The sequence below is a fragment of the Neophocaena asiaeorientalis genome, unplaced genomic scaffold (genome assembly GCF_003031525.2).
Source record: "Neophocaena asiaeorientalis asiaeorientalis breed wild unplaced genomic scaffold, Neophocaena_asiaeorientalis_V1.1 scaffold275, whole genome shotgun sequence".
In the NCBI taxonomy this organism is placed as follows: domain Eukaryota; kingdom Metazoa; phylum Chordata; class Mammalia; order Artiodactyla; family Phocoenidae; genus Neophocaena; species Neophocaena asiaeorientalis.
The window spans coordinates 5,298,571-5,324,263 of NW_020173679.1; the positions used below are offsets into that span (position 1 = coordinate 5,298,571).

Genomic DNA, 25,693 nt, shown 5'->3' on the forward strand with positions numbered 1-25,693 from the left:
GCACCACCAGGGAAGCCCAGTACCGTTTTTTTTAGATTCCATATATGTGTGTTAGCATATGGTATTTGTTTTTCTCCTTCTGACTTACTTTACTCTGTATGACAGATTCTAGATCCGTCCACCTCATTACAAATAGCTCAATTTCATTCCTTTCTATGGCTGAGTAATATTCCATTGCATATATGTGCTGGGGCAGAGATTTAATCCACGCCACAATTTCTCCAAAGGCAGAAGATGCTGGAGAAAGAACGACCATCAGATCTGCCACGCTGAGCCAGGTGCTGGATCCTGGGAGAGGGCCAGCGTGCCGGTCTTGGGGGAGCAGCGTGACTCTGAGGGCAACGGTGCCAGTGAACTTTGCTAACTCTCCATTTCACTTGCTTATCTGCCCCCACAGTCCTCCTAAAGTACCAAAGTTCAGCTGAGTCTGATAAAGAGGCCCTCGTGGTGATCTGAAATGTCAAGCACTCCTACATCCTAGTAATATGCATCTGGAATACTTCCCAGATGAGAGAAGACATGCTTCCCTTTGATTTAGAGTTGGAAGGATGACAGAGTGGAGGCAGTAATGATGATGAAAAGAAAAGCATAAGCCAGGTGACAACTCCCATGGCACGGAGAAACCAACAATAGGGAATCAACAAATTATGTGAGATGTTGGCATCTGTGGCATAAACAACAGTGATACCACCTACAGTCATCGGTGATAAAACACAGCCACCTGCTACGGTACATCCAGGTTCTTACAGGACCCTTTCCTCAGATGAAATACAAGCTTCTAGGTCCAGCATTCAGGACCGTTACTCTTTGGAGAGGAAGGAAACATGCATGCTGGTCTTTAATAGCGATTATTTTCCTGCCATGAAACAAATGAAGAAAAGAAATACATTACTACTGAACCACACTGTGCCTGGTATAAAAATGTCTCATTCTTTCTAAGTTTGTGATCTTCTCATGAGTAAGGGTGTGTTAGTTTCCTGCGGCTGCCGTAACAAAGTACCACAAACCAGGTGGCTTAAAGAATAGCAATTTATAGTCTCACCAAGCCCCAAACCAAGGTGGCAGCAGGTTTAGTTCCTGCTGAAAGCTCTAAGGGATAATCTGGTCCATGACTCTCTCCTAGCTTCCTGTAGCTCCAGGTGTCCTTCGGCTTATATATCCATCACTCCAATCCTCCCTCTTCACATGGAGTTTTCCCTCTGTGTCTTCACATTGTCTCCTCTCTGTGCGTGTCTGTCTCTGTCTCCAAATTTCCCCTTTTTATGAGGACATCAGTCATATAGGACTACGCTCCATTCTAATGACTTTATTTTAATTTGTTTACCTGGATAAAGACCATATGTCCAAATAAGTTCACATTCTGAGGTTTTAGCGGGTAGGACTCCAACATACCTTCTTTTGGAGGACACAATTCAACCCATAACAAAGGAGTTGGTCCGTTTTGATGAAGCTAGAAAAAACTCAGTGTGGGCCATCCATGTGCAAATTGTGTTCTGCATAACTGTGGTGTTTTGTAGAGGTATGCCTAAGGTTCTACAAACATTGATTCAACTTTCATTTAAAAATACATTGAAAACCCACCACAGACATTCAAACGTGATACACGTCACTCATGAACACCAGAGTACAGCTTGTGCTTCCTTTATAACACATTTGGTTTTGTTTGGTCTTGTCCAGGCCCAGGAATAAAACCCCTTGTGCCACGTCCGTGCATGTATTCAAACTTCAATCTAGTAGGTTATTGATTTAACACAATTGTCACTTTATAGTGGTCTTCTTGGAATTCAATCCCTGTGCTTGACTGTGTAAGTGTGTAAACAAAGTGTATAATACTGCATGAGTTTGTAAGTGTATAGGCGAGAAGCCTCCTAGAGCTTAACTACAAGTGTCTAGATGCCTCTGCTCACAGAGGGTCTTCCCTTGGCTCTGTGGTTAATCATGTAAGGGAACACATGGCATATTGACAGGATGACACTGGGTATGAAGAATGGCATTTCCGTAAAATGTGGGTACCCTATTCGTAAAGCCTCATTAGGTTGCAAATGACAGAAACCCATGTCAATCTAGTTTAAGTGAAAAGGGGACTTTGCTGGCTATTCCTCAGAGTGTTTCTTCTTCTTCTGTTCCTCACTGTAGAATTTCCCATGTGATTTCCTCCATGCTTTTGTTGGGGGTACAATGCATTGGCTCACCCATACGCATTCCAACACTAAGGCCCACTTCTTTGGACTACAGAAAATGGAAATCTAAAACTACATTTCCCAGATTCCCCTGTGGCTAAGGTTCTCAGGTGGTCTAGGTTCTTCCTGAATGAGGTGAAAGTGGACAGCTCTGGGTGAGCTGGAGGCACAGGCACGTGGCTTGGCTCTTCAGGACAGCTCCTGAGGAGGTTCTAGTGTTCCGTGTCATGGGTGCTGTGCTGTGCGACGCAGTAGCCGTGGGACAGCTGGATGGTGTCTCCTGGCTACTGTTATTCCTGGCTATGTAACCCCCAAACCTAGTTGTCAAGACCTTCTGGAGATTCTGTGAACCACCAAAATATCTCAAAAATTTTTGGTTTTTCTTGAAAGGCCTTTCTACTTAAGTTAGTTAGAATAGATTCTGTTGTCTGCTACTGAGAAGTGTGACTGACACAATGTAACTCCAATCACCAGTACACACACTGATGACACCAGCTCTGTTTGTTCAGCCCACAACTCCCTCTGAAGCTGAAGACATATTTGACTGTCTCCTACACAGTCCCACACAGATGTCCCATAGGTCCCTCAATCTTCATAGACCCCAAACCAAACTCCCCCTCCAAGCTTCCTGTTCCTCTGTTTCCTTTATCAGATACTACCATTTTCCCAAGCGCCCAAGCCAAAATCTAAGACCCATCCTAGGCATGTCTCTCTTTTTCACCACCAAATGTCAATTAGTGAGTCTTACTTAAATTCCTGAATATGTTCCTTCTTCTTTAATCTTCCTGCCCCATACCACAGTTTCTTATCCTACCATCTCTTGCCAAAACAAGCTGTCTCCTGTCTTCTATCTCACTCCAATCCAACCACCCATCACACCTCCTCCATAGTGATCTTTCAAACACCCAAATATAACCATGTAATCCCTTTGCTTGAATGCATTAAAGAATTTCCTCACCATTATTATGGTTTCAGGTTGGATGAATGATGTGAAACCAGAGGGCATGTGTGGCAGAAAATGGTTAAAGACTCACCAAATCCATTTTCTCTTTCTCCTGAGAGCATGGCTAGACCAATTTCCCAGCCTCTCTTCCAGTTATAGGGCTTAGTTATCAGTCAGATCTGACTTCAAATACCAGCTCTGCTATTGTAGCAGTTAGCTCCTGCCATGTAACAAACCACCTTGAAGCTTAGTGGCTCACAACCACCACCATTTATTATGTCTTACAGGTCTACAGAAGGATTAGTGATTTTGCTGTTCTGGACTGAGCTTGGGTGACTTTTAGCTGGGCTTGCTCATATATTGGCACTTTAGTGGGTCAGCTGGGGATTGCCTGGTCTAGGATGGGCTCGGCAAGGAGACTTACCTCTGCTCCATCCTGGAGGAGATTTCCTCCTCCAGCTGGCTAGCCTAGAGGCAAGGTTTCAAGAAAGAGCAGAAAGAAGCATGCACGCCATCTTGATGTCTAGGCTCTGGACTGACTCACCCTTTAACCACATTGTTTTGGCCAAAGCAAATCACAGGCCAACTCAGATTCGAGGGGGTGGGGAAATAGACTCTCCCTCTTAATGAGAAAGGCTGCAGACTCGTATTGCAAAGGAAGAAAGTAAAGAACTGCAGCCATTCTTACAATCAAAGTAGCACAGCTACTCACTAGATGTGTGACCTCTCTGGGCCTCATATCCTCATCCATAAAATAAGGGAAATAACGTGTACCTCACAAATGAGATAATGGAGGTAAGGCAAAGTCCTCAGTAGAGGGTCTGGCACATAGTAAGTACTCAATGATCCTTCATTACTTTTATTTTTCACATCTCCCTGCAATGTTTACCATTGTGCCTTTCTCATGGTTGGAAGCATTTGTTGAACAAATTAGTCATGCACCTGGCTCAAATGACCAGCTAGAACAATGGTCTTTTAACGGCTCATCACGTTTCTAGAGCTAACACAAACCCACACTTCTCACACTTGGTCACGGGCCCATTTGAAATCATCCTGTCCAAGCCTGACATAGATCCCTTTTAAAATATATCCTCCAGCTGTCCAAACACAGTCTGTCCTCTGTGCATGTATCAGAACAGGAGAGCACAATTCATGTCCCTCTAAAAAAACTGACTGGAGCAGTCTCCCAAAAGAGAATGTGCATGAAGCTTGCTAATTAGGACCCTTCAAACTCCCATTTCCAACAGATCAAAAATCATCCAGAATTATGCTAAGAAATCTTCTGATTTGCTTTACGTGGTAGACTGACTACACTGATGGCCCATGTTTCACTCCTCCCTTCGGTGGTGTCTTCCCACACTGACTCTGGGCTTGGTCATTGGGTTTGCTTTGGCTAATGGAATGGTAGCAAACTTGATACAAACATAGGCTGGAAATGTAGCTGCTTTTGTCCATTTCCTCTTTTTATGGACCCCCCCCCCCAATCACCACTATGAGAACATTCCAGAGTTAGCCTGCTGGAGGGATGTGAGAGGTTGCAGAGGAAAGCTGAATCATACCAGCTGAGGCCATCTTAGACCAGCCAGGCCCCCAGTGACCATAGATGTATGAGTGAGACCGGTCAAGATCAGCCACCCATGTCATTTTAGTGGAATGCCCCAACCAATCCATAGACTTATAAGAAGTAAATGAATAGTGGTTGTGTTAAGCCATTCCGTTTTGGGATGGTTTGTTATGTGGCAGTAGTTAACTGATTCAAATCTATGTCATGATCCTCCTCAATTCTATCATGAATGTCTTCTCTTTGCCTTACACTTTGGGGGGCGGAGGAAGAGGAATTAGGTTCATATCAGTAAACCGAGACAAGAACATCCACTCTGAAATTAAATATCTGAGCCTACTAAGCCGGCCAAAGTGAGTACGTTTGTCTCAAGCTCCCCAGGAATAAGCGAGCATCTGGAATAGCCAGGTCACCATCTCACGTTAAATCACTTTTTAGTGTGATTGACTCCAAGACAGGAAAGTGAAGGAACATGGGATCTTGGCTTGAGTTGGTGTTTAGGAGAACCTGCTGGCTCTACTCCCAGACCTAACGTCGGATTTGAATGATGACGCTCAGCAACACCCCGCTTCAATTTACCCGGCCGCTCCACGGGAAATATTTGAGTTTAACGTGAATGGGAGGCCCCAAGAGCTCTGTATAAGAATTACTGCTCTAAGTGTAAGTTATTTTAGGATTACAGCTATCTGGCATACACTAGACTTTCTATTATCTGACTAATGGATGGGAGCCGCAGCATAAAAAAATACCAAATAACCGATACTAAAAGTCTGTACTGAATTCCATTATGGTGAAAAAATATATTGGCAACAAAATTACCTTTCTAATTATGTCTTATTCAGATGAACATCATTTTACATTTCCTGAGTCCATGCCACCAGGGAAGAAATGCTTTGCCCATAGGCGATCTATAAATTTGCTAATCTATAAGTATCTAATTGAGAGTTGACTGTTGCCCAGATTCTATACAGCAACTCTTCAGTTCAGTAACTGTGGCTTCACCTCTTCATTTTCTTGTCCAAAATAACTCAACGTCTTCCCTGCTTTCTCTTCATCCATTCTGACTCCCGTCTCAAGTAGCTTAAAGAACTCGTGCTAGCCTTCTTTTGTGTGTGTCTCTATGTCCACAACATCCAGTAAGAAAAGACAGAGATTCTGGTTCCTCTGTGGACACCCATAGGCAGAAGATGAAAGATTCTCTGTTCCCGAGGGACTAGTTGGAATTTTTATAATCCCTAAATTAAATGTAAATTTCTGGAATAAATAATTTGCTTAGATCTTTCGCAACATCCCAGGAGATCTATTTCCAGTTACTCATGGAGTAATGCTAAACACACACAACTAATTTAAAGTACAGATATTCACAATGAAACACGAGAAGAGGTCGTGCTCTCTCTTTCTCTCCCTCTTTCCCCCTTTCTTTCTCTCTCTCCCCCTCTCTCTTCACAGATCTCAGTTTAAATGTCACATTCAAGAAAGAAAGCATTTGAACCCTTATCTAAATTAGGTTCTAATACATCTTTAAGACAAGCATTGAAACTCTTTATTATTTGTTTACCTACATATTTAGAGTTACTTGCCCCCACTAAAATACAAGATCCATTGAGAACAAGGATCGCTTTTGTTTTCACTGATGCTCCTCACAATGTAGCACAGTGTTTGGCACACTGTAAATGCTAAATGAATGAATGAGAAAATGAATAAATGGACAACTAAGATATATCTTGAGGACCAATTTTTTTTAAAATTAATTAATTAATTTATTTATGGCTGTGTTGGGTCTTGGTTTCTGTGCGAGGGCTTTCTCTAGTTGTGGCAAGCGGGGGCCACTCTTCATCACGGTGTGCAGGCCTCTCACTATCGCGGCCTCTCTTGTTGCGGAGCACAGGCTCCAGATGCGCAGGCTCAGTAATTGTGGCTCACGGGCCCAGTTGCTCCGCGGCATGTGGGAACTTCCCAGACCAGGGCTCGAACCCGTGTCCCCTGCATTGGCAGGCAGATTCTCAACCACTGCGCCACCAGGGAAGCCCAAGGACCAATTTTGATCAATCGTAGGGCTTCAAAACCAAAATGATTCTGAGCCTGGAAGAGTTCTGTGATCAATGAAAAAGTCAGCCTTGGGTCTAAAAGCAGGCTTTCTCAATGTTGACACTATTGACATTGGGGTTGGATGATTCTCTGCTGTGGAAAACCAGCCTGTGCATGATAGGAAGTTTAGCAACATGCCTGGCCTCTACCCACTAGACTCCAGTAGCACCACTACCCCTCTCCAAGAACCCACCCTAACTGTGACAATCAAAAATACCTCTAGACGTTGCCAGACGCACCCAGCAGGGCAGAATCGCTCTCCTCTCTCTCATTTGAGAACCTCTTATTTAAAGGGTAATGGTGGGACTGGGTATTATTTTGGGAGCCAAATATTTGCCAATGTGACAATGGGCACCATGAAGAGGTGATGATATTTTAGAGGGAAAGGTAATACCTTTATATTCTATTTAAAGATTTTTGAAAACCATGTTCTTGGAATCCTCAACCCTCTAGAATTCTGAGAGGGTGGAGTTTAGCTTTGGGAATGTTAGTTCTTGTAATTGTTAAAAACACTTGAGTTATGAGTGCTGTCGTATGTCTGAAGCCAGGTTTTAATCTTCTCTCCCCAAATTACACCCTCCCTTTCTCTCTATTTAATAACCCCTTCAGGAAGCAAATACTCTGAGGGTCACCACCTACAAGTAGGAAATCAATTACGCTCACTTTGTGATGGGCTGGATGGAACAATATAAAAAAGGCTATTTTATTAAAGCTTAATAGCCAGTTTGCCAAACAGAGATGATAGTAATACCCAACCTCCTGTACCTCTCATGGCTGAGTGAGAAAGGCGAGAAAATGCTGGCAGAAGTGCTTTGTAAACAAGGAAGTGATCTGCAAATATCAGCTGGGTGCTTCTCTGAGCTTCCGTAGCCACACGTGCCTCACCACAGGACTCTTCAGTGTCTGGTTATCTACCCCACTGTATCCTGAGTCCCTCTAGGGCAGAGCCAATGTTCCGTCCCTCTCTGTCTCCAGACCTTAGTGCAATGCCAAGCTCTATGCTGGGACACAAGCACCAAGTTCACCAAATGCACGGTCAAGTTATTATTGTTTCCATCTGCTCCATATCCACTCTCCCTTCTTGTAGTAATAATGCCTCCCCAAAATGCATGTGGTATTGGTGGGACCATCCATCAACATGCACACCCTCCCATGTCCGAGAAGGAAGAGGACCCAATGACCTAAGACAGCTCAGTCAGACTCTTCTAGGAACTTGAGTCTGGATCAAAGTGACACAAAGAGAGAAAATGCTCGGGGCCAATTTATCCCCACACAGCACCCTGAAGTAACTGCTCTTTAGTTCTTGATAGCCAGATCTCCATAGCTAACCTCTTTCCTGTCTTCTCTGAGAAATAGTTCTTCAGTTTTTCCTAACAGCTACCCTACTTGCTTCTGTTAAATTTTGCCCTTGTTACGTTAACCAGAGCTTGTCTCTGCTGCTGACCAAAGAGCTCTAGCCCATTGCTTACCCCTAACCTGCCATGATTTTGTTACTATATCAGATCCACCTCATTGTAACATGAACCATCAACTATTAGACCAGCATAAAGTCTATTTTCTTACCATTTGAAAGGTATATCATTAAAATAACCAGTTAGTATCTAAAAATGTAACATAAAGGTTCTATGGTGTGAAAATAAATTCCCAAATTGCTCTTTAGCACTACACAGATTGTTGGAAACTATACCAGTTTGATAGAGACTATTCCATTCAAACATTACCTATCCTGAGAGATGCTGTCTTCTATTAGAATATAGCAATGGACAGGAGTCCAATTTTTTTGAGTCTCATTTCCAATTATACCTGGGTCTTTGCATGGTGAACACTGAAAACAACCTTCAGCATTTGAGAATTTCTCCTAAAATTCTGCCTCATGGCTTTTGCAAGGTGCCAGAGGTCTCAGAAGAGGCTACCTTTCTCTATTTTCTTTAAAAAAATACCTAAACACAAGCTTAACAGAGGGTCAGAATTACAATTTCACATCTCACCCTCCATTTCTTCTGAACAGGGAAGGTGATTGCATAAGCTCTATAACTGATGGGATCACATCTCAGCCTGGCAATGCCTGTAGGTTAAATTGTATTAAAAAAAAAAAAAGGATTTTAAAAGATCAGAATCACCATGGCAGGATGGAAAGTGGGCTTGTGCTCATTATGTAAGAAACTGCAAACTTCAGACCTGCTAATTTTATAGTTTTGCATTCTGAGATGGAAAATAGCATTGCCTTTTCAAACACGCAAGGAAAGGATGGGTAATGGAGCACACGGATTACTGGAGGGGATAAACTAAGACTCTTTTGAATAATCAGCTTACCATTGTAGCCTTCCTGTTAGGTGAACTCAATTCTTCAGCTTCCATTTGAGTATTTCTTTCTTCTCTGACCTTTAAGAGGTAGAAATCTGATGGCATAAGTAGACTTAAAAATATCCCAGGGTAATTTTCTTAGGATGAAAACTTTGCCTCTTTGCCCTCGTTCTAATTTCAGAGTTTCTTCTCTGCTTGCTACAACACTGGGGAGTGTTCCAGCTCTTGCTTCAGCCTGGTGTCACATTTCTGAAGATAATAAGAAAAAACTACACTTGGGGTGCTCCTCATAGCCACAGCCAGTGTCTGTGACCTTGAGAAGTCAAGCATCCATCTGGTACCTCAGTTTGTGCAATGTGAGGACAAGACATTCTCCAGGTCTGTCAACAGGGTCTCACTTATGACTGTGAAGCCGGGTGTAGCTATAAAACACCAGATAAGTGCACTAGTAATAACCGCAGGGTCCATACCGTGAGTACGGGTTGAATTCAGAGAGGGTGGAAAGTGCTGCTAACAGGAGGAATCACCTTGATGTATACGTCTGTAGTGAGTGTGTGTCAACTATCTGACTCCCGAGGTCCCTTCCCCCACACACGCTGATGTCCACTGTACAGACCTGACCCTCCTATTTGTCAGGAGCCTGAGCCCACGTTTGCTCTGGTTGAGCCTGTGCTCCAAACCACACTTCCCACACTCTGAGGCCAGTCTAGAGAGGGAGAGTGCACAGGTAGCTCTAACAGTCAATCTATTCCTGTTAAATCAGCCTGATTCTTGCCGGAAATTAATCAGAAGGCATAATCAATCAGGGCAGACTGCTCTAGAAAACAAAACAAGAAAGGAAAATGAAGCCACCCAAATTATATTGAGTCTCTGATGCTGGCAGGGACCCCATCGGCCTCCTGAATGCCAGGTTTGCCTTCTGCCAATTGCCCCCTCCTGGTGTGTTCCTTCTTGTTTGGCAAGGGGAATATAGGTCTTTGTCAAACATGCTTTTGAGTTCCCTGAACACAAATAACAGAAAGACAGATAAAGAAAAGAAAAGGGAAGGAGAGGGGAGGGAAGGGGAGGGAAAGGGAGGGAAGGGGTGAGATAGGAAGGGACAAAAGGGGCAGAATCTCACTCCACATTTCCACTAAGATATATTTTGCCAACAGAGAGGTGAGGAGGCTGGAGAGGGAGGAGAGAAGTGAAAGGTGAGAGAAGGAGAAGACAGAAGGGAAGGAGGGAAAATTCTGGGGTGTGGGGAGAAAGAAGGAGAAGAAGGAAAGCAAGAAGAAAAGGGGCAATGAGGAAAGAGCAGGGGAGAGGAGAGTCCAAAACACACAGCAGGTCTCATTTCTCTCCTGCCTGATATTTGACTTCCGCCAGGCTGTACGTGCAGACTTGCTTAGAGGTGATGGTTGTACAGTTTATTTTTGTTTTTAAAGGCTTGCTTACTTCATTCCTAGAGACGGAGCTCTGGGAAAGGTGAACCAATGACTCAGCCTCACTTAAACTGAGCTCTCCCTCCAAACTCGGGCAAGCCACGTTCCAGACAGAGAAGCCTCACTCGCTGCCAGGCCTGGACAGAGCCTGAGGGTCAGTGGAGCACAGGCCCTCCTTGGCCACTCCATGCTCCATGGCCTGCAGAAGCTGCACCGCCCCCTGCCACCATAAGGCACAGAAAGCCTCTGCCTTTCAGTACGCGGCCTTCCAGAGGAAGACCTTACTGCCAACAAAGTGATCTTATTGTTTTCGCAGGCATTTGTTCACCCCTTAATAAATAATGAAATTAGGTCTTTGGGGAGAAGAAGGAGAGAACTGCCAATAGGAGATTTAATTTGCTGTAATCAACCTCTCTTAGCATGCAGAGTCACACAGTACGAGTAGAAGAATTAATCTCTACCAGAAAGAATTGCCTCTTCGGTGTTATGAATCTAATCACTTACGAGGCTGAGTCGGCAGTCTGGGTTTAGACAGACCTCTCAGGAATCAAAGCCACAAGATCAGGTTTCAAATACCATCTGAATGGTACACTTCATTGAATTTGGGGGCCTTTGGATTACAAAAGGAATGGAATGCAAATAGAGGCACTTGGCCTCTTTTAGACACCCCTTTAATGTTCAGAAAGACGTTTAGGGAATGAATAAATAATTGTAGGCCTCTGGGCTGCCTGTGTGAGATGTTCCTTCTTGATTCTATTCTCTAGGATGGATTGTCAGACCTGCCAATCATCTCCAGCACCCCCATTATACTTGGGAGATGTGTTTGCTCTGTGCATACTGTTTTACAATCCTCCGAGGTGGAATTTCATAGCCCAGCAATGCTTTTGCCTTTGACATTCTCCTAAGCGGGATTTATTGCTTCCAAGACAGATGTGACTTGAATCGATTATGCCTCTTAAGCAGTCACTCTGGAAGCAGCCTCTAGGTTCTCTGCATTCCTTTTTGCCTGACTTCATTCAACTTGCAAGCTGATGTCAGAGTATTTCATCATAATCTAATACTGTTAAGAGTCCTTTGGGTATGCAACTGAGCAGGCTACGATACCAACCAAATTCCGGATGTGGTTACTACTCTTGAAGGGCTTACGTCTTGCAACACACAAACATCTATTAATACCACAAAATGCAGCCAGAACGGAAGGAGGTACCTAGACCTTATATTTACATGCTGTTGACCTCTCATTATTGATGAACTTAGAAAATGAAGTAAGTGCATTCATTTGTCTTTGGGGTGGAGTCAAGAAGAAGCAATGTCAAAAACTGAACGGAAAATAACCGAATTTCCAAAGATGCTCAGTAAAGATTCTCATTATAAAACACATATCTCTGGTTGTCTATTTCAGAACTCAAAACTACATATTACCCCTGGCCATCCCCAAAATGTTGGGGTTCCTTAGCATTTTATAAGTTTGACAACACGAATCTTATAGAGAGTTATTTCAGAGGCGCTCTGAGTCTGGGGGTACCAGGTAACATGATTCTAATTTACTTCAGCCGTGGACCTAGACCATAACCACAAATAATGTTTTGAAAAGTTTAATGGTTTTGGAAGAAAATAAATGAAGGTGGTATTTTTAGATTAATCACAACCCACCTCACCCTATATTAGTGCAAAAGAAAAACAGAGGCAAAGAAACAACATTTCCAGACACTATACCACTTTCCGACCTGACTTTCTATGATTATTTTTCTCTGGAAGAAGACCCGACTGACCTTCCTTTCAGAATGCATGACTTAGCGGAATATCCACTACACCTTGCTCCATTTTTTCTATCTATTTAATTGAGAGAATTCTAGCAGGCATTGATTTGGGATCAGGAGAGAATGAGATAATACAATGTTCCCACACAGCAACCACATTATAAGGGATATCTGAGCCCCATTGGATAAATAAGGGAAAAATTGTGATCAAAGCCACAAAGGATAAAAGTTAAATGAATTTGGTATTTAGGGGGAGGAAATATTTCCTTAAGCAACATTAAACATTCTCGAAATCCAGTTCTAGGCATTAGTAAGCTCATATGTGAAGGAGAGGGAAAAGGTGAATGGTTTTTTACTCGGTTAGATTTTGCAAACAGGAGTTTACAGAACATCATTAAGGATTCATCTAGATGGTTCCCTTGGCTGTTGTATGATCTATAGGATTGGGTCTAGGCACTGAGGAAAGCTAATCCTTTCAAGACCAATTTGCTCTCTTTTATTTGGTCAATTGTTCTAAATTTCCCTTTTTTCTGAGTTTTAAAATTGGTTGTTGTAGCTTCAGAATCTTTCCTTTTTCCGCTAGACAAGGCCTGGGGAGAAAGGAGAGGCTGAATTGGCTGCTCATAATAAAGGGGAAAAGGGAGAACAGTGAATAAAAATGAAAGGCTTTGCATAATGTGGGCCATCTCAATATAGGGGCTCAAAAATCCCGTGGGGCAGCTTCAAGCATTGACAGGTGAGAAATACACAAAAACCTTGCCAGTTAAAGTCTTATTGGTACAAGATCCAGGCTTCAGGATTGATTTGAAAAGTGAAATGTAAAACAGCACCATGATAGAAACAAAAGCAAAGAAACCACAGTGCAAAATCTGATACAGAGTGGAACGCGGGAAACCACCAACCATTCTGACCTCACTGCTGTTGAACAGAAAACAAGCTCAGGAAGAAAGCTCCAGGACAAACTAACACAAAATCACCAGACCCAGAGAACATTTTCTGAAGCGTTTCTAGCTACTGAAGAGGTGGAAACAACAAAAAAAATCTAGTTCAGCTTGGCTTCACAAACACAGAAAACCATCAGTTCTCTTAAAACACCTGGTGTTTGCCTATCAACATATCTGGAGAAACCCACCAACAAAACCAGAAGGAGTAGATAAATTATTTTCTAAATATTTCAATAAAATAGTGCACAAGGAGAAACCTTGAAGAATCACATCTCAACAAAGCATGCAACGAGCTAAGCATCTTCTGTAATTAATTCATTGCTAGCCTTGCAAAGAAAAAAAATAAGAAAAAAACCAGTGCTGATTCGCTTACTGGTGGTGCATCAAATGTACCAAAATATTCATTAGTTACTCAGTGATGCTGTTTGGGATAAGTATTGCTCCACTCCAAAGCCTTTGCCAGCTCTGATGCCTGCCAAATTTCTATGTAAATGGGTTTTCACTTTCCAAGGCTAATGGGAGATCTGTTAAATTCTCAGAGACAACACGTATATTATTTTAAGCCCTATTACTTTGACTTAAAAACAAGCTATTTTAATACTAAATCCAAAATAATACCTAATTAGAAATCCAATACTCAAATATCAGAATGTCTGCTCTTCATCGCAAAGGCAGTTGCAATGAATGTGATAGATGAACATTTTTGCACAGTTTATACCAAGAAGAAAACCAAAAAGGTTACCACCTACTCTATATAGAATTTATTTACTGATCTCTGTACCTGAGCATCCATTAAGAGGTGCCTCATCAACATCATGGAACTCTTCAGAGTCTCCTTTTCAGTGGGCAGAAACAGGTCTTGGTCCTCCTCCAGCGCCTTCGACTTGGTGACAATAAAATGGGATATCTGGTCATTGAGGGTGTGCAATGATTGTACAGCTGCAAAAAGAGAAAGAGCGAAAGTGGAATCACAGCAGGTAACTTTCAGAGAGAAACTGGCTACCAATTTTAAAGGGAGAAGCGAGGGTGTACACATAAGGTATGACCCAGGCAGGTGTCAAGAAGCCTTACATCCATGAATCTCTTCAACACATGTGTTGAACAGGTAACAGATTGAACACCCTCCAAATGCCAAGCCTAAATGGAAATGCTTGGGGGATACAGTCGTGAGCAACTCCAGACAAGATGCTTACCCTCATGGAGCATCCAGTTCTGTGGGGGACACTGAAAAGAAACAAGTTAACAAATACTTCTATGAAGATGACTTTGAGTTAAGCGTTTATAAATTACAGAGATCAGCAGGCAGGAGGGGAGAGCTCTAGAGTAGATTTACATTTATGATAATATAGTTGGCTATGTTACCTCTAAACAGATGGCCTCTATCATTAAGTTTTGTGAAAGGACAGTGGCCATGTTTTCCAATCAGTACCACATGTGTGCTGGGAAGATTATTATTTCTCTATGATTCACATAGCACATCTGACATGGTACGGATTTCACGATTTCACTTATTTTTTTGTGCTTGTTGCCTCTTTCTCCACTTTCTCCACAGTGCAGCTGGTAAGAGCAGAGACTTTAAGAAAAACCTCTTTGTTTATGGTTGTATGCCCAGCAACTAGGAAAGTTCCTAGAAAGTAGAAGATGCTCAATAAATGTTGTTGAATTAATTTCCTTACATTTCCTTGAATTAAAATTTCTTTCCGTATAGAATTTCTCTAATTTTCAGGTACATCTATCCTTTCAAACCAAGCATAAGTAAATCTTACACATTCAGGAAAACCACTGGACTAACTGCAATTCTGAGGAGGCCGAGTATTCATCAAAAACTAGTATCCAGGGCTCCCCTGGTGGCGCAGTGGCTGAGAGTCCGCCTGCCAATGCAGGGGACACGGGTTCGTGCCCTGGTCCGGGAAGATCCCACGTGCTGTGGAGCGGCTGGGCCCGTGAGCCATGGCCGCTGAGCCTGCGCGTCCGGAGCCTGTGCTCCGCAACGGGAGAGGCCACAACAGTGAGAGGCCCGCATACCGAAAAAAAAAAAAAAAAAGAACTAATATCCAATAGAATCACTCTGAGGGCATCTGCCTTAGACCATGAGGGAGTAAGAGGATTCAGATTACCCTCCTGCTATAAATAACTAGAAAACTGTACAATATCTCAGAAACAAATATTTTTAGATCTTGAACAATAGCACAGAACTGTTATCCTTTAGAAAAGAAAAAGTCGAGTCCTATCATCACCAGCAGTCTGCAAAAAAGGAATGTCCAGACCTCAGCATGGGAAGAGGAACCCAAGGAGAGCCCAGCACTTGACACTGAATTGAGGAGACAGAGATTGGAAAGGCTAAGTTTGCTATAATTTTCAAGACAAAGTACTGAAAAGGAGGGAATTATACAGAGATCTCTAGAAATCTGCACAGGGGTCTCTATGAGTTGTTGGCTGAATATCAATCCTATGTATGGGTAAGATAAAACCCTACATGATCTGGCAAGAAAAAATTCCAGGAGAGAATAGTTACATTTTGGGGAGCTGTAAGCCCAATAATTCCAAGAGATCTCACAGGGCCACAAATTGTTTGCACGCTCACCAGCCGAAGTAAAGGGGCTTTGTTGGAATTCAGGGCATATTCAGCAGAAACTCCAGAAGGATAAAGCTTTAGAAATGAAACTAAATGATCCCTAGAATAAAGGCAACTCTAGGCCTATCCAAAAAGAGTTTAAAATTAAGCCATGAAAGGATCAAACTGATCTGCAAGTAACTAAAATACTTGTCAGGAAAGAAAAATGAGCATTTTTTTTGTAGAGGTGTAACAAAACCTAGCGCCCCAAAATGCAAAATCCATAATGCTCAGTATTCAATAAAAAATTACCAGACATGTAAAGAAACAAGAAAGTATAACTTGTAGCCTCAAGAAAAATCAGTTTATAGAAGCAGACCCAGAAATAACAAGTGATAGCATTCGAAAATATGGCTGTTAAGACAGCTATTATAGATACATTTTGAATGTTCAAGGTTGTAAAATAAAACATGATTATAATGAGGAAAAAAATATAATATTTAGATCAGAACCAAGTGGAGCTTCTAGGGATGAAAAATGCACGTCTGAAATAAAATTGTTATTGGAGGAGATTCATAGCCGATTAAAAAATGCAGAAGAAAAGATCAGTGAATTCGAAATTATAGTAATAAAACTATCTATAATGAACAAACAGAGCCTCTTTGACAACATAAAGCTGTCTGACGTACATGCACTTGGAGTCTGAGGGGGTGGGGTGTGGGCAGGGACAGAAACAATGTTTGAAGAAATGGTGAACAAATTTTTTCCAAATTTGATAATATTATACACCTACGGATACAAGAATCTCAATAAACTTCAGGCAGGACAAACACAAAGAAAACTATAACAAGGCATATTATAATCCAATTGCTAAACAAGCAAACACACAGTGAAAAAGAGAAAATCTTAAAATCAATCAGAGGAAGAAAGCATATTGTATTCAGAGGAACAGAGATAAGAATCTTGTCAGATTTATCAGCAGAATCTATGCAAACCAGAAAATAATCTATGCATGTTGAAAGTACTGAAGAAAAAAACTTGTCAACCTAGAATTCTATAACCAATAATAATGTCTTTCAAAAAATGAACGTGAAATAATGACTTTTTTAGATAAACAAAGGTTGAGAGGACCCATCACTGACAGACTTTCATTAAAAGCAACGTTAAATGTCTTCAGACAAAAGGAAAATGGCATTAGATGGAAACTTTTATTCACAAAAATGAAAAAGAGTGTGCTTAAAAGGAGCAATATTTGAGTAACGTTAACATATTTTCTTTCTCACCTTTTAACTCATTTAAAAGATAATTGGTTTAAAGCACAAAAAATAATGTATTGTGGATTTGATAACATGCATAAAAGTAAAACATATGACAACAGCACAGAGAATGAGACTGGCAAATGGAAATATATTGTGATAAGTTTCATATATTGTACATATATGAACAATATGTGAGCAGTTTGTTATCTGAAGGTGGACTGTGTTAAGTTAAACATGCATATTGTAAATCTTAGAGTAAGCTCTACAAATAATAAATAAACAAATGATGATTTTGAGCCATGGAGAATCAACCTTGGACAACTGAGCATAGAGTTACAACTACAAGCCATGAAATAGGAAGAATACAGAATATGACCTCAGAGCAGTTTCTCACTACACAGGAAGACTCTAAAATCTTTTCCTGGACTGGGGAAGGAGCTTGGCTAAAACAGAGAAAGATGAACAAGAAAGTATGGGACCTGATCCCTGCCTAACCTGAATCCTCATCCTACAAAGGAGATGGTAAAAAACACCCAGATAGATTTGGGGATCTGAAAGCAGAGTGACTTAACATCTTATGTCCTACCCTGGGCAGCTGGGTGGGGCAGCTTCTCAGTGCACACACCAATAGGAGGGTAGAAACTATAGCCACATGGAATTTTAAGTCAGAGAGGAGCTGAGATAGCACAACTGCCCTACCACCCTCACCCTTCCACCTCCAGTCTCCCTTAGCATCATGGGGGCTGAAAATATCTCCAGTGAATCCAGAAGTGTCCAGAGAGAGATTCATGGACCAGATACGCATCCCCAAGATAGGATAATACAATATATAAGTCTCCCAAGAACCCAAAGAGAAGGGAAAAATAATGGGTAGGGGATCAATTTGAATTTATTTGATATTTATCCAGAAGGTACTAAGTTTTCAACCAGAAGTGACTAAATTATATCATCAGTGGAAATGCTGGCTCCAGGTCTAAGTTGAATTTCATTATACGAAGTTGAAAACAACAAAAACAAATGACTTTTTGGAGTTGTGACTATAAATTTTTTAAACCCTCTATATATCTTCTCTCTCTTACTTGCAAACAGGAAGGCTGGGGCACACTGAACTATAAGGAAAACAATTGAGTAGGCATCCAAATAACCTACCAGAATCTAGGACCAATCTCTGCATGATTCATGCGCCATTTCCCACCACCATCGTGCTTCCCTTTCCCTACCTCCGAGTACATGGACATGACGTTCTCACGAACAAGCCTTTCTCCCCAGGTCATTCCGGGGATACCCCAGTTCCCAAGTCCTTTGCTTATAGACACAAGAGACACTGCTGTCAACAAAACTTACGTCACTTCTTAGAAGGGAAGAACTACCGTCAATGCTTTTCACTCTAACCAGGCTAGTGAATTTGGGGTTCTCAAAATGCGTCTATTACAGGCTTTCTCTATTCTTGTTCCAGAAAATTGAGGCTCAGTAGCTAAACTATGCTCTAGGGCTTCCCTGGTGGTGCAGTGGTTAAGAATCCACCTGTCAATGCAGGGGACACGGGTTCGAGCCCTGGTCCAGGAAGATCCCACATGCCGTGGAGCAACTAAGCCCATGTGTCCCAACTACTGAGCCTGCACTCTAGAGCCCGCAAGCCACAACTGCTGACCCCATGTGCCACAACTACTGAAGCCTGCGTGCCTAGAGCCTGTGCTCTGCAATGAGAAGCCACCGCAATGAGAAGCCTGCGCTCCGCAACGAAGAGCAGGCCCCACTCGCCACAACTAGAGAAAGCCCGCGCGCAACAATGAAGACCCAATGCAGCCAAAAATAAAATAGATTAAAAAAATAAAATACGCTCTAATTTTTACTTTGCTGTAAATTTAGGACACATTAAAAGTGTTAACACTCCCCTCTCTTCTCAAAGAATAGACACTTTCATTAGAAAACTTACAATATTATATTGTAATTGCTTAAGAATTCATCTGTGGTAGATTTAATTATTGGTTCCCAAACTGCTCCACCAAAACCTGTTCCTCCCCAGTGACACTCCTTAGTGGAGAAACACACCTCCTGTCTTAAATGATGTCAGGCTTTGCCGTGCGACTTGCTTTAGCCAATTAAATGTGTGCCAACATGAGTCATGCCGTGTCCAACTAGAACATCACGTGGCTCCACTATTATTCCTTCCCCTTTGCCAGAATGTAGAAGACACGCAAGTGAAAGGCAGACCCTTGCCACTACAAAGCACCAAACTTTGGGGACGGGGGAGGCATTTGTTACTGGAGCTTAGCCTCTTGAACGCTGACTGCTGCACAGTCTCCAGACTAGATGGTGACTCCCCTGAAGGCAAGAATGGAATTTTGTTCACCATGTATCATGGGTGTTTAGCGAAGAAGAGCCACTTGGAAAATTTTTAATGGATAAACAAATACAGTTGTTTTGAGAGTACAGATCCTATATAATAAGAATAATAAGGATTACAGTTTATTGAGTGTCTATCATATGCCAGAGGCTTTCAAAACCTCTGTGCAGAATGAAGAGGCACTAATAATGTGGGTCCTAGGGCTAGAAGCCTGAGTTCACACCCAGCTCTGATATTTACATAACTGGGTGAACTTGAACACGTTACTTTACAGCCCACAGTGCCCAGCACACTGTAAGTTCTCAGTAGGTGCTGGCTGTTACTATTGTTAAAGATCTATCAGAGATGCAGAATCTCAGAGATTTACACAACACATGAAAACCAAGGCCATGACTCTCCAATGCCCATTCTCACAATACCCACACTTCTGATCCAGAATAATATCTAGTTAGAGACAGCACCACAAGTGGGGTGTTATACCACCAACACCAGCCAAGTGGGACACAATACAAGTAAAGGCAGGGAACAAGTCTAGGATTTTATTGATTTATTGATTTATTATTTATTGGCAAACGTAAAACAAGCAGATGGCAGAGTGCCTGGCACACAGTAAACATTTCATGTACTAAAAATAGCTAGGATATGAAGCCCTTCACCGATGATTCCCTACCTATACTTCTTGAACCTCCTCTCTCCATCTCATAGTTCCTTCACTGACAATAATAATTATTATCAATAGTATTATAACAAGTATCTATAGGGACTCAATATTCGCAAGCATGGTGCCACATGTTTAACAGGCATTACCTCACTTAATCACCCCCAAAATTCTATTGAAGTGTCATTAACATCGTTCCTATTTTCCAAATGAAGAAACTCAGATTAAGTGACTCACCCAAGATTATGCACCTAGTCAGTGAAGGAAACAGGATTCATATCTAGGCGGAGCCTGCACACATAATTCCTACATTATACCACCTCCACCCTGCACACCACTCGCTGCTCCATCCTGCTCTCCTTTGGGCAAACTACCCTCTGGTCCCCTACCTCCTGGGGTACCACACAGAGCAATCCTAGGCATATAGAATGTCAGGCTGGCCATGAGGTATCACCTGGTAATATACTCATACTTTTAAAGGTGAGAAAACTGAGGCCAGGAAAGATGATCCAGCTCCCTGAAGATGCTGTAGCAGTCAGTTTGAGAGTATGGACCCTTGAAGACAGTCTGCCTGGGTCTCAATCTTATCTGCCCCTCCAACTAGCTGTATAACCTTGGGTGTTAACTCCCAAGTTAACTCCTCAGTTTTCCCATCTGTAAATGGGGATAATAATAGTAACTATTTCACAGAGTTGCTCTGAGAAATAAATGAGACCATCTGCATAAGGCATGTGGCACAGTATCTGCCACAAGTTAAGTATGTAAAAAGCATTCACTATTACGATTATTCCACAGTTTGTACCTCAAGCCTTTGACTTACTGATATTAACTAGTTGCTATGTCTATAACTGAGGGTACCTACCAAATCTTTGTTATATAAGTAAGCCAAGATGGTCTCTGTGTATTAGCCTAGGATTTTTTATTTCTTCACTGCAGGCTGGGACCCTTTAGCTCAAAAGCCAGCAGGTGCCAAACTCAAATGTTGTATATCCAAATATTTTAAATATAGCCCAAATAAGCAGATTGTTAGCTATTTTGGGCCTGTCTGCTTTGCAAACCCCACAAAACTGTGCCCAACATTTGCTAGCCATTGATAAGATAAGCCCTGGGACATAAAGACCCCAAGACCCTGCTGGTCTCTGACCCAGACTCCTCACCGTGCTGGTGTGTGACATCACCTGGACACATAAGTTCCCTCCAGAACCCCTCTCTCACCGAGGAGTTCCTTGCCGTCCTCCCCTCTGAGTATTGACACGCTGCACTTCTGGACAGTGTCCTGCTGTGAAAGACTGCCCAGTATGCAAACTGCCAAAGGGTCATCCAATAAAGCCCGTGTGTGCTACTGCCACCTAGTGGTCATATTTTCCCTCGATGAACCCCAAGATCCCTTGAATCCCCTACATTACCCATTTGTCTCTTCATTTTGTATCCCAGTTACAGCTAGTCCAGTGCTTCATACAAAATGAAAACATAAAAGCTGAAAGTTGAATAACTGGAAATAATGACACAAGGTCCTCCTATATGCTAACCTACTCTTCAAGGCAGGTCACTCTGTTTTCAGGCTTGTGTAATGGGTACTTTATGTATTTGTCTGGTTACATCTGTTTCCCTCTTCTTCTAATAAAAGAAACTCATTCCCTTTTGTGCAAACACCCATCCCCACTTGTGGTTCATGTAGGGCCGATCCCACTCCCAGGTCCTAGAGGTGAGCACATCGTCCAGACCTGGCCAGTCTAAGCACTTCATCTCCCTGGCAACAGTGGTTGGTCCAGGAGAGGGCTTGTGACCTAAACATGGCCAACAAGATTTAATTCCAGAACCATCTGATAGAACTATTAGGAAAGAGAGTCTCTCTTTTTCAGTTGAGTTTGATAAACTGGTAGGAATGCAGAGCAGCTGGTGGTCGTTGTAGCCATCAACTAAGGAGCCCCAGCCTGAGAATAAAGTCAACTGAGTAAAGAGGCAATTCTCATCCACAGACAGGGAAAGATTCTTGACCATATCATTACAGCATCAGGATTCAGCCACAGACTTCAGTTAGGTGGATCATTAAATTCCCTTCTTTTCATTAGACCATCTGGGTTGGATTTCTGTCATTTGCAATCAAGAAGTCCTGATTGTTATAAAGAAGCCTGTACTTTGTCCTCATTGTAATAGTTATTTATGTGAATACTTCTTTAATGTCTGCCTCCCTCTGTGGCAGATTAAAGAAGATCTTAAACGGTGCGAGAAGAACCAAGGAATCTAGCCATCTGCCACAAATGAGGCTTTAGACATGTGGTTCCAGCCATCTCAACTCACCCCAGATGAGAGCTCAGTCACTCTGGAGCAGAGGTGAACCTCTCCTCTGTATGATACCCAAACTTCTGGCCTACAAAACTGAGCATAACAAGGTGTTGATTTACACCTTCTATTTGAAGATGGTTTGTTATATACCAATAGATAACTGTAAGTTCCATGAGGCCAGCAACCATGTTTTTCTGGTTCTTCCCTGTATTTCCATCTCTAAGCACAACACCTGGCACATGGTAGTGCTTGGAAAGATAAATATCTGTCCAAAAGAAAAAAATGAATAAATAAATGAAGGAAAAAGCCACCTTCACTCCACTGTGTCCCCTCCACCAGCCCATCATTCTAGAGTCAGGCGTTATGCACATTCTTCTCCATTTGACCTATAAAAATCTCAACCAGATAATATTGTTCTTAAAGTGTATGATGGATTATGGAATGAAGAACCATATGTACGCTTTCTTATTTACCTGAGTTTAGGAAATTGAAGCATAAATTTATTTGGTTGGTGGTGTGAAATGATGTTCAATTTATTTCATGTTATTCTGGTCTACACATTTGAAGAAATATGTATTTCTATAGCAGGCTTATTTATATGAAGGGCTCATTTGAATTTCACCATATATTAATAAGTATTTATTTAGGTTTCAGATAAGGGTAGCACATTCATGGGTTGGCAGAAGAAGAAAATAACAAGTTTCAATATTTTATGTCATTGGCAAAAATTGAAGGTACACATAAAATGTGTTAACATTTTCAGAAGAGGAATAACAGCGTAGCATACTGTGTCTCTGTTTTTATAGATCAGATGAATTACGGACATGAAATAATAATAATATGACACTAAATACTCATTGTATGCAGATGAGACCAGATGTCACTGAGATGGGCTATTGCACATTTTTACAGAAAAATATACCAAATGAATCATATCACAGGGCACAGCCTTGACGCAAGAAGCTCCATGGATTTTATGATCTTGCCATTTATATGGTCCATAGAGATGAACTAATGATCAAATTTATCCCTACATGTTAAACAACCTTTGCTTTTCATGTATCTCAAATTCTTTGATGTATTTTGCATTAAAATGCTCACAAGTTTCCGATTCTTGCTTTAATATAGTCTCATTAAATAAATGAAGCCTAAATAATTCAGGTATTTCCCCCTGTTGTTGTAATAAAACTCATTCTGCAAGTCAAAAGTTGATGCTGGAATCAAGGATGTAGAGAAACTGGGACCCTCATGCATTGCTGGCGGGACTGTAAAATGGTGCGGCCGCCCTGGAGCAGTGTGGCAGTTCCTCAGTAAGTTAAACGTAGAATTTCAATGTGAACCAGCAATGCTAGCCTTAGGTTTATCACCAAAAGAACTGAAAACAGGTGTCCAAGCAAACACTTATCCGTGAATGTTCACAGCAGCACTAGTCATGATAGCCAAAGGTAGAAACAACCCAAATGCCCGTCAACTGATGAATGAATAAGCAGAATGTAGCATCTTCACACAATGGAACATTATTCAGACTTTAAAAGGAATGAAGTTCTCATACATGCTACAACACGGATGAACCTAAAAAAACTATACTAAGTGAAAGAAGCCAGTCACAAAATGCTACATAGTGTTTTACACAGCAGCTTCTTACTAGTTATCTATTTTACACATATTAGTGTATACATGTCAATCCCAACCTCCCAATTCATCCCACCAACCCCTGTCCCCGCTTTCCGAAACCCTTTGGTGTCCATACAATTGCTTTCTACATCTGTGTCTCTATTTCTGCCTTGCAAACCTTTTCATCGGTACCATTTTTCTAGGTTCCACATATATGCGTTAATATACGATATTTGTTCTTCTCTTTCTGACTTCCTTCACTCTGTATGACAGTCTCTAGATCCATCCACGTCTCTACAAATGACCCAATTTCGTTCTTTTTTAACGGCTGAGTAATATTCCTCTGTATATATGTACCACATCTTCTTTATCCATTCCTCTGTCGATGGGCATTTAGGTTGCTTCCATGTCCTGGCTATTGTAAATAGTGCTGCAGTGAACACTGGGGTGCGTGTGTCTTTTTGAGTAATGGATTTCTCCGGGTACACGCCCAGGAGTGGGATTGCTGGGTCGTATGGTAGTTGTCTGTTTTGCTCTTTGAGGACCCTCCACACTGTTCTCCATAGTGACTGTTATCAGTTCACATTCCCACCAACAGTGCTCCACACTCTCTCCAGCAACAAAATGCTACATACTGTATGATTCTGTTTATTTGAAATGTCCAGAATAGGCAAATCCACAGAGACAGAAAAAGCAGATTTGTAGTTGCCAAAGACTAGGGGGAGAGAGGGAGGGAGGGATTGCTTAGTGGGTACAGGGTTTTTTGCCACAGGGATAAAATATTATGGCACTAGACAGCAGTGACGGTTACACAACATTGCGAATGTACTAAATTCTGTTGAATTGTACACAGTAGGAGGCTGAAATGGTAAATTTTATGTTATGTATATTTTACCACAATTACTTGATATGCAAGCATAACACTTTGGACCCTTCAACTGCAGTTTGTCTGACGGCAAAATGCAGACAGGACCCAGTATGTTACTCTGGCACCAATGGAAAAGACATAAATTACATACCTGGTCAGGTATAAAAGCAGACAATAAAATCAACCCTTAAAACCAGGATTTGACATGCTGATAATGAATCTATCACCAACTACTTTAAATGAATACATTTGCAAGAGGCCCAGAGTTACGTGGTGGGTGCTGAGAAATACATGTGTATTTAGATGCAGAGCAATAATGCAGCAGAAGTGATAACACAGGACCAGACAAAGGTGCAATTACATGGAGGAAGTCCAGGCAAGGTGGTGACAGAATCAGGCCCTGATGGAGCCTGCAGGGCTTGAGAGCAGATGGACAAGTTGAGGGGGAGCTGGAACAGGTCCCAAGGTGGGGGATGTGTTTAAGGCCACACCATGGAAGAGAAATGTGGCCCAGGGCCACACCCAAACATGTGGCCAGATAGAAGCATCGGGGAGGTCCGGCCTGCCTCCCATTGAAGGGGGGCCTTTTAAGAGCCTTGGGTATTGGAGTCAGAGAGCCAGAATCTAAGCCCTACCTCCATCTGTTAGGAGCTGTGTAAAGACTTCACCGCTCGGGGTATCACTTTTCAAATCTGCCACATGGAGATAAAGCCATCTCTACTCCACAGTCATGGAGCTTAGACTAATTAATGCAAATAAAGGACTCAGACAGTGCCTGGTCTAGAGTTAGTATTTAGTGACAGTACTCAGCTCTCCTCACCGTGATTATTACCATGACCACTGCCTAATTCCCGCGAGCCTGGAGCAGGCCTGAGCCTGATCTGACCCTCAGAGTCTGCCCTG

The 25,693-nt window shown here is 42.0% G+C and overlaps 1 protein-coding gene across 1 annotated transcript in view; it reads right to left on the reverse strand.

Moving 5' to 3' along the window:
• The window catches only part of KAZN (kazrin, periplakin interacting protein), a 1,100,080-nt gene that overhangs the window by 810,849 nt on the left and 263,538 nt on the right, over window positions 1-25,693 (reverse strand). Inside the window, exons 2-4 of the mRNA XM_024749822.1 lie at window positions 13,986-14,143; window positions 11,311-11,328; window positions 2,977-3,031 (exon numbers count right to left, since the gene is read on the reverse strand). Of these exons, the coding sequence (XP_024605590.1) occupies window positions 2,977-3,031; window positions 11,311-11,328; window positions 13,986-14,143 (231 nt within the window). The remainder of the gene's footprint in view (window positions 1-2,976; window positions 3,032-11,310; window positions 11,329-13,985; window positions 14,144-25,693) is intronic.